The sequence below is a fragment of the Grammomys surdaster genome, unplaced genomic scaffold, assembly GCF_004785775.1.
Source record: "Grammomys surdaster isolate TR1022 unplaced genomic scaffold, NIH_TR_1.0 165, whole genome shotgun sequence".
NCBI lineage: Eukaryota > Metazoa > Chordata > Mammalia > Rodentia > Muridae > Grammomys > Grammomys surdaster.
Window position 1 is genome coordinate 17,155,626 of NW_021604613.1, and position 9,714 is coordinate 17,165,339.

Sequence of the window (9,714 nt, forward strand, 5' to 3'; positions counted from 1 at the left end):
CCCCCTCAAAGATAAATTTATTTTTGTTGCTCCTTTATAACTGCAATTTTGCTGTTATGAATGATAATGTAAATATCATATGCAGGATATCTGATATTTGACCTCTGTGAAAGGGTTGTTTGACCCCAGAGGGATCTCAACCCAAAAGTGAAGAACCACTGCTTTAGAAGAAAAGCTGTTTATGAGCCAGAGAAAAAACGTAATATTTCACCAATTATAGGAAATACATTTATTTATCTGCGTTCAACCAGGCTGCCTCAGACAGGGAATTAATGAGCTAAAGGCAAGAAAATTCCAGATGTATAGAAAGGACCCCAGAGAGAGCCTGTTGCTATGCAGCTCCACCGTTGGGCCCATTTGTCAAGTGACCATTTGGAAAACATGATATTGATAGTACCTCAGTCCTGTGATTGGGAAGGTTCGGCAGACACTACACCGCACAGGGTGAGTGACTGTTTCTGAGGCTGACAGTCGGTAACAGGTTGGGAGCCACAGGAGGACAGGAGGCTCAGACTGTGCCCAAGACAGGAATTTCTCCTCCTTGATTCCAGAGCTCAACACCTGGGAAGCAAGAGCAGGCAGAAACACTCATTCAGGGGGATCTGCCCTCTTTCTCCCCTCTGTTCCCGCGTCTCTTTTTCTAAAGATATCTGAAATCTAGAGACAAGGCTGCCTCTAAACTCAGGTCATCCTGGAATTGAGTGACATTTAACTTAAGCAAAGTCTTCAAACATCTGCACCAGCTCCCAGAGACATCCATGCTACTCACCCCTCGGAAGCAGCTGTGGATAGCACTTTCCACGGGACACAAAGTGCAGCTCTCTCCCACAACAGTTGGGATCTGCAAAGGCAACCTTGTGTTAGCTTGTGTGAGTGAGGGACAGATAACAGGAGGAAGGCATCCAGGAAGGGAAGAGGTCTATTGTCTGAATTCTTAGGATCCCAGGCAGGTTATTTTAATCTTTCCTTCCCACCTATCCCCTGACCCCCACCCCAAAGAGGTCTCAGTGACACTGCATTCAAGTTTTCAATGGCTTTAAGAAAAAAACATGTCAAGTGTTTTCATATCATTTCATTTAATTACATGTCAATTCCATGATTTGTTTTGTTCCTATGTTGAAATATCTGACATAAAGAACTTCAAAAGAGGAAAGTTTGTGGTTGATTGTGGTTTCAGTCTGTGGATTCTGAGCTGTGGCAAGAAGGAACATCAAAACAGAAGACTGTGGCAAGACAGACCTCATAGTGACCAAGGGGCATAGGGACTAGAGGTCCAGGGAAATACCCTGTTGACCTAGCTCTTTAACTAGGCCCCAAAGAAAGTTTCTACCAATAGACCATTCAAAGTCTGTCTCCCTCTACAGATTAAGACATTGGTTAGATTGAAACAGATGGCTATAAGCTAATGTAAACAGTCAGCTTTTGTGGAAATTTACCAGCCTGAGTAGTCATAGACCTTGTAATAGGTAGCCTGGGCAGACAATACCAACTTAGATAAGGACAAGCGAGTCATAGGCAGAGTCATAGTGACTTGTCCCCTGAACCTTCACCCAGCTGATACCCGGTTCTGAAGATATCTGTATTCCCCCGATCACCCACACTCCAGTGTCATTCCCTTCCCCACATCCTGCCTTTCTGTGTTTATAACTCCTGTGTGAATGAATTACGATTTGAGAAAAAATAAGTTATATAAAAAACAAACAAACAAACAAACAAAGACATTGGTTAGATCAGAGTCTTCATGATCCAGTTACTTCTCAATTATAGGATCATGAAGGATCATCAATTATGGTTGGGAGCTTTTGATTCAGGAGTCTCTTTGGGTGCACTTTATAGGCAAACCATAACTCTAGTCTTTGAAGTGGTAATCATTGTCTTTGAGAGGAAGGACAGGTAGGAAAGGAAATCACTATGTCAAGAAGAGGTATCTACGTGTTCACTGCATTACTCATGGCATCCAAGATATAAAGACTACCTAGGTGTTTGTTGACATTAATGAATGCTATTCTACTTTTAAAAATCATAAATCCTGTCATTTGCTATAGCATGGATGAGCCTGGAAAATATATGCAAGTAAAATCAAAATTAGCCATACACAGAAATACTGCATAATCTCTCATACATGGGGAATCTAAAAAAAAAAAAAAGCTGAATTTGTAAAAACAGAGAGTAGAATGCGGCTTCTTTGAGATGGGCTGGAGTGAGAAAATTAGGGAGATGTTGCTCAAATCATATAAACTTAAAATTTATGATGAGTGGGTTCTGAAGACCTAACACTCAGCACAGTAACATGGTACTGATGTCATTTTGTTCTCTTGATATTTGATATGAGATCAGGTTTTGGGTACCCTCATCTTCCAATCATGTACTCACACTGAGAGGAGCCCTAAAAAATAAAATCCTTGAGAATGGAGAAGTTTTGGTTTCCCAGGGAAGCAGATTGGGCTCTTCAGCAGGAACAACTGAAGATGGCTGTTAATCTTTGATGGCTCTGTGAGCTAGGAGCTGAGTTGGATTCTGGGCCTCACCAAATATAGTAAAACTAACATAGCAGCCAATCAGAAACAGACCTATGCAACTTCCCCAGCACTAATGAAGGTTTAGATTACTTAACCCTAGCTAGTAGTCCCCTACCTTTCTATAAAAGGCCTGCACACCTTTGTCTGGGGTCACCATTTTGATAAATGGTTGACCCCTGCATGCTGATAATTTCTGCAGAATAAATGTTTTTTGCATTTTATTTGAGTCTGGCGTCTTCCTTCAGTAATTCTTGGACCCTAACAATAAACAAATAGTGACTGTGGGTATGATGGGTGTGCAAGTGACAACTGTGGTGACCATTACACAGTGTGTGCCTGTGTTGCCTGAGATACACAATGCTGTATCAGACCTCCCTCCCTTCTTCCTTCCTTCCCTCCCCCTTCCCTTTTCTTTGTTTTACTTTCCTTTCTGTATTTTTTCTTTTGAAATAAGATCTTGCAGTCTGACCTCAAATTCCTGAGCTGGAATAATCATCCCACTGCCCTATCTCCAGAGTCCCTAGAACCATTGGAATGTGTACACCACACTGCACAGCTTTTATACATATAATTTTTGTTAAATGTTTTTAAAAGTAAATAGATCAAGGGATCACTGAGAGATAACATTTTGCTCAAAATAAAAAATAAAAAGCAAGCTTATTGTGAGATTGGGGAGTCACTCTAGAAGTTCTCCCTCTTTGTTAAGGAGACAAAATTTGTTAGATTCTATTTATTTCTCCTTTTTGATTTTGTAGATAGTCCAGTGGCTTGATTGTTCATGTTTTCTTCCTGTCAACCACAGTCACCACAGGGGTATTAACTAAGGGACTAAGAACCTCTTGTGATTTCCAAGATGGTGATGCATCTGGCTCTGGTTTCTGTGCACACAGACATGTGCACCCGTCACCTTTGTTTATTCCCATTTGGACAAGAGTCCCAGTTTCACATCTGACATCTTACCCAGCACAGGCTGTCAGCCACACTGCCTGCAATCTCAGAAGTAACTGCAAAGACCCCCCGTGGAGCCCATCAACTCAGATAAACATCCTCCTAATCAGGAAAGTGGCACTTAGAACCACTTTGCTGACAATTAGCCAGACAAAAGTCAACAAACATTTGCTTACTAGTAACAAGATGGCTTGTATTTTAAATTGTTAATAACCCTGTCATCAGTAGAGCATAAGCAGCTACTCCCTATGTTATTTAGTCAAAAACCACAGCAGCAGCAGCAGCAGCAGCAGCCGCCCAAGGACTTTGTTCCCATTTTTTTTGCCTTCTGAGTACTGATGAACTAGCTAACTGGGCCACTCATTAAGAGCATTGCTGATCCAACATTCTTCTCACTCTGGTGTCCTTACAGCTAATGAAAAAGAGGGTCTCAGTTTGTATGTAAAACACGAGTGTTGGAAGACTGAGATTATCAGCTCTGTTATTCTGACAGTGTAGTTGGGATTCCTACTGTAGTGGAATTTAACCTGACGTTTCCCCTTTAAATATCTACATAAAGATTTTTATGTGGATGAATTGCCTATTTGGCTAATTTCTTGCAGGTGTTTTGTGGAGAAGAATTAAATGTGACTAGGTGGCACACTGGCATGGGCAGGATAGGACTCTGAACAATAATTAGCATTCCTAGGGGATGACTTGAATCACATTTCAAGGACTGAAATTTTCTATCAGAATCTGTCTTGGATCCCGTAATGGAAGCCAATGGGATGATAATTTGCTATGCAAATCGAAAGCTCCTTCCCACTGGTGCTCTCAGAAGCTTGGCACTGCATGGTCAGAGGAAGGAGAGGTGGTGGGAGCCAGCTCAGCAGCTCATTGACCTTGATTAGATTTGAAACCAGTGGATTTTTAAAATCCTTTGAGACTAGAACTAACTTGAAGCCATGAGTGGTAGTCAGGAAGTCACAAAGACTTCTAGAGGAGAGAGGAAATGCCCCTCTGGCCAGTTCCTTTCATCAAATCCACTTTGAAACTGGCTACTGTTATCAGTCTGGTGGAACAAGTGTAGGAGCAGATTAAGCCTCCCCTGGCTTTCTACTTGCATGAGTTCTTGAGACATGAAGTTGTTAAGGATGAAAATCTGCAACAGTGGTTGCCGGAGACATGCCTCGGACAGCAGAACATCTGCAGTAAGATCTGTGTGCTGCTGCAACCACTGGAAGAGCATTAAAGGATTAATGCCTATACCTGCCATTTTTTGAGTCAGGTTGAATGGAAGAGAAAAGCAAATTGCATAGCAGCTAGAAGCTGATGACTAGGCAGAACTGCATTAAACCAGGACATCATGGACATTGTCCCTCCCTCCGTATTATATTAGTTTGCTTTTCTTCTGCTGTGATAAGCACCATGTTCAAAGGCATCTTGTGAAGGACCAGTTTATGTGACTTACAGATCCCTGTTCACAGTCCTTTGTTGAGGAAAGTCAAGGAAGGAACTCAAACGGAAGCAGAGATGGGAAGCATGAAGGACCGCTGCTTACTGGATTGTTTCCCATGGCTTGATCAGCCTGCTTTCTTATATAATCCAGGACCACCTGCCTATGTGTGGTGCCATCTACAGTGGGCAGGGCCCTTTCACATTACTCATTAATTAAGAAGACAGTCTACAGATGTACCACAAGGTGGAGACATTTCCTCAATTAATGGTCTTTCTCATGAATCTAGTTATGTCAAGTTGATCTAGAGCTAACCAGCACGTTCTTCCTTTCTAATTTTTATTTTATTTTATTTTTTTTGGCTAAAAAGAAGACTTTGGAGGTTCTCATTCACTAGCTGCAAGATAGCCAAATCTGTTATGTGGTTCCCAGCAGAGAAGATGGAAGACAGCACACATCTGAATGATGAAGACCAGGCACACATCTGGATGATGAAGACCACACCCAGAGCATGGATCCCAGCCCATTGCCTCTCTGGACATTTCCTCTTTCCTTCCATAAAACCACACTAAATGTATGAGGCAGATTGAGTCAGAGAATCCCCTCAGCCTTCCTCAAAGCTGGCTTTGAATCTATTTCTTTCTAACTATCTCTCTGTCTCTCCTTGTCTCTCTACCTCTATCTCTGTCTCTCTCTTTTAAATTAGTAAGCAGTATGAACTTTAGAGTCCTGTAACAAAAGACAAAGGAAAACAAACAAAAGCCAGGAGATTTGTGAAGCCAGTTGGGACCAATATCAAGATATATGCTAAGTGTCCTTTGCTTACTTTAGCATTTCCGTATCGTTAGGTTTTCATAATCGACATTTCCCACTATGTATCTGATGTTTTGGCTCATTTGCACACTCTACACAGGAACAGAAGAGGAGTAGACTCTATGCTGGGAATACGTAGATTAATCCTGAAAAGTCTTCCTTTTATCCACCTTAGTTTATGAATTATTTTCTGTTTTATTGAGCTTTTCCATACAATGTGACCCTGTCCACATCTTGTCCCTGGAGTCTGCCATTGCTTTCCAATTAAAACTATTTTCTAATTCCTTTGACTCAGAGCTGAATCCTGTCTCTGGGGGTGAGAACATTCATGCCTTTCTACTGCTCCTGAGATCCTCCCTCCCCACCCCCAATACTCACTGCTAGCAACATTTTAACCTTACTAAAAAATTTAAGACCTGCTGTCAACTCTGGGCAGAAAAGATTCTGTTTGCAATGGTTGGCAGTCACTGCAGAGACCCATAGCTGGTCAAAGTGCAGAAAATAAATAGCTGTTGAGTGCCTGGCCATAAATAGGACATCTTTATTACCTCCTCCTCAAGGTTCAGGGAACAGCAGAAAGAATATAAGAGCCAGAGGGCATGGGGAGAGAAGCGGGGAATACTGATTTCTGGACATTGTGTGGCCATTGCTTTCAAACTCAGAGCAGCTACAGTCTCCTGCGCAAAGCCTATACAAGATCAAGTCTGTCGGTACCCTGTCACGAGGCTCCGCTCTTCTTGAAGGATGTATATGCAGTTAATGATTGATGGAAGAGAAAGAGACGTTTTCTTTAGTGGCGTAGCTATTGGTAAGGTATCCAAACTCTTATAATCAAAGTCTCACTTGATGCCCTTCCCAGTTTTGATGACTGTTTGTGTTGGCTGCAATGGTCCCAGGATTAAGACACCTCCCAGCAATGCAATGGCTATGGAATCCATGGGCTTAAGGACCATAACAGCAAGTCTGCCTAGATATTCTACACAGGTTTACTGTTAACAGATATTCTCAGACAAAGATAGACTCCAAAGACTGGAATAGCCACCGTGGTGGTTTGAATGAGAATGACCCTATAAGCTCATATTTGAATAATTGGTTTCTAGTTGGTAGAACTATTTAGGAAGAATTAGGAGGTGTGGTCTTGTGGGAAGAGGTGTGTCAAAGGAAGTGGGTAAGATTTGCAGTTTCAAAAGCCCACACCATTCCCAGCTAGCTCTCGCTGTCTCTAAGTCATGTTTATAGATCAGATGTAATCTGGATTAGATTCTGATGTAGATAAAATCTCATTTCATCCCTATTACAAGATCAAAGGTATCATAGGCTCCTTATTCTTATTCTTTCATCCCCATAATTTCAGTCTTATTTCCCCCGATTACTTAGGAGACCCTGACAATTACACTCCAGGCAGCTGACTCAACCTCACCCCATATTAAACCTAAGTAATATTTCCTATTTGCCTACAATATCCTTCCATTTCTCACCAACAAACTAGGTTTTTTGTTTTGTTTTGTTGGTTTTTTCGAGACAGGGTTTCTCAGTGTAGTCCTGGCTGTCCTGGAACTCACTCTGTAGACCAGGCTGGCCTCGAACTCAGAAATCCACCTACCTCTGCCTCCCGAGTGCTGGGATTAAAGGCGTGCGCCACCACGGCCCCGGCTACACCAACAAACTAGGAGGTGTGGTAGCTTAGTCCTCTCAGTTCTCACCCTGCCTTTCCTACCATCCCCCCACAACTCAGAACAATGCAGTCTTACATCCTGCCCGCTCACCTGACCCCTATACTGAGTCTTGGTAGATGGTCTGCTCATCCTCACAGGAGCTGGTGGGGAATCTGCAGAACTCCCATTCATCATTATTAGTCCATGAGACTCCACCATGTCTTGTTCTATTATCCTATTTTTAACACCTATTTCTAGCCTATTGAAAATAAAATGTTAAAATGGACTCAGTTTCAGACTAACTACTTCAGTGTTGTAAACTAAAAACCAAGGACTGATTTTATTAGGAGATCAAGGAAGAAGGTAGGCCCTCCACTGTCAACACCCAAAGCTGATATTTTTCCTCAAACTACACCTTGTTTAGTAGTTCTCAAGGTACTGTCCCAGCACCATGCCTCCCTGTCTGTTGCCACAATCCCCTCCACGATGGCTATGAACTCTGACCCTCTGAAACCATGAGCTCTCAACTTAAATGCTTTCTTTATAAGTTGCCTTGGTCATGGTGCTTTGTCAGAGCAGTAAAAAAAGTAACTAAGACAGCTAGCTACTTCTTTGATGTGCACACATCAAAATATGATCATAAGAATCAACAAGGAAGCTAATCAAACACTTGGATATCTATGTACATCTGGAAAGCAGTTGCTGTTTCCTCATGGGGGTAAAGTTGGAAGAACCAGAGACCTGTAGCTGTGGCCTCTGCCTGCACAACACTGGACAACTGTCTAAAGAGGGTTCTACTTACATATATTCTCTCTCTCTCTCTCTTTCTTTCTCTCTCTCTTTCTCTCTCTTCTTCTTCTTCTTCTTCTTCATCTTCTTCTTCCTCTTCTTCTTCCTCTCCTCCTCTTCCTCCTCTCTCTCTCTCTCTCTCTCTCTCTCTCTCTCTCTCTCTCTCTCTCTCTCCACCCACCCCGCTTCAGTACACAACATCCAGCACCCACATGTGCAAACCTCTGAGGTCTGTATAGCACTTTTCTGTGAGATTCAGTTTTAGAAGTTAGCTGTAATGTGCACCCATAACACCAGAATGAAAACCAAGACCACGTGCCCCTGAAACACCAAGTTTTGTGCCATCTATAAATTCATTCTAGTCTTCTAAATCTTTGACTTTTTTCCTTTTGGTTAGTTATGACATCATGAAGTTGCCTTTTTCTAATTAATGAAAAGCAGGCTTTTTTAAAAATGAGAGTCAGATTTTTTTGTTTGTTTGTTTTTAGAGACAAAGATTAGGTCAAACTACAAAGGCTTTGCTTGTGAAGCTGTGGAATATAGGCCTCTGCTGTAGATGGGAACGGACAATGAAGAACTTTGGAAATGGGAGTGTGTTATGGTTGGATCTTAAGTATCCTCAAAGGCATGTATTAGAGGCCTGGCTGAGCTTGGTGGCCTCAGAAAACAAATGAAGTGTTAAGAGTGGGGCCTCACTTGGGATAAGTCAGTGAAGGCTACTATTAGATTCTAGCCTTTTGCTTCCCCTTGGCCACCATGGGATGAGCAGCTTCCCTTACGATATGCTCCCGCTATGATGTTATCAACTTGCCACAGTCCAAAAGTAACAGAGAACTAGCCACAGGCTGAAATTTACAAAGCAGTAAGCCAAGATAAAATCTCTGTCTCTCAAGTTGACTGGTTCAGGTCTCCTGTACCAAAAAGCTGGCTCACACAAAGTGATACATTTTGGAGAGGTCCCTGGCTCAGTGCACTGAGAGAGAGAAGCAGACAGGGTTAGGATTGGGATCCATGAAGATGAATCGATACTGTCAGAACAACAACAGTAATAACAGGTTGATGTGGCTGACACCAACTGAGAATTCCTAAGTGTAGGGATTTACCTGCTGTAGATCTGTTAGTAGGGCTCTCAAAACTCTCCGGGTCATGCGGGCTTGGGAAACATTGCCTCTCCTGTTGTTTTCTGCATAGAGCTGGAAAAAAGCTGGGCCACATAAAGGGAGAAGAAATCTTTTGTCGAGTCCTTGTGTCCTTGAAGAATACATGCTTGGAGAAAGAGTCTTGGTGAGTATAAAGAACTGTGGACTTATAGTCTCCTTGTTTGCTTGCTGCTGTGAAGGCCTTCTAGGGCATGCCATCAATAACTAATGACCCAGTCACATCTTACCCTCTGGTAATTCCAGATCTCTGTGGTAAAGACTGGTGAATAGCAAAGTGAGGATCCTTATTTGAAAAAAAATAGTAATAAATGGTTTCTTGATAATCTCTAAAATCATAAATGTCAAAGGTAGCTAAGTAAAAAACTAGAAAGTGTAGATTGTTAAATAGAACCCTG

General features: G+C 42.1%; 1 protein-coding gene across 1 annotated transcript in view; it reads right to left on the reverse strand.

Annotated features, from left to right (window-relative positions):
* Dytn (dystrotelin) overlaps window positions 1-9,714 on the reverse strand; it is a 63,290-nt gene that overhangs the window by 39,585 nt on the left and 13,991 nt on the right. Inside the window, exons 6-8 of the mRNA XM_028765825.1 lie at window positions 9,263-9,363; window positions 770-841; window positions 398-561 (exon numbers count right to left, since the gene is read on the reverse strand). Coding sequence (XP_028621658.1) covers window positions 398-561; window positions 770-841; window positions 9,263-9,363 — 337 coding nt within the window. The remainder of the gene's footprint in view (window positions 1-397; window positions 562-769; window positions 842-9,262; window positions 9,364-9,714) is intronic.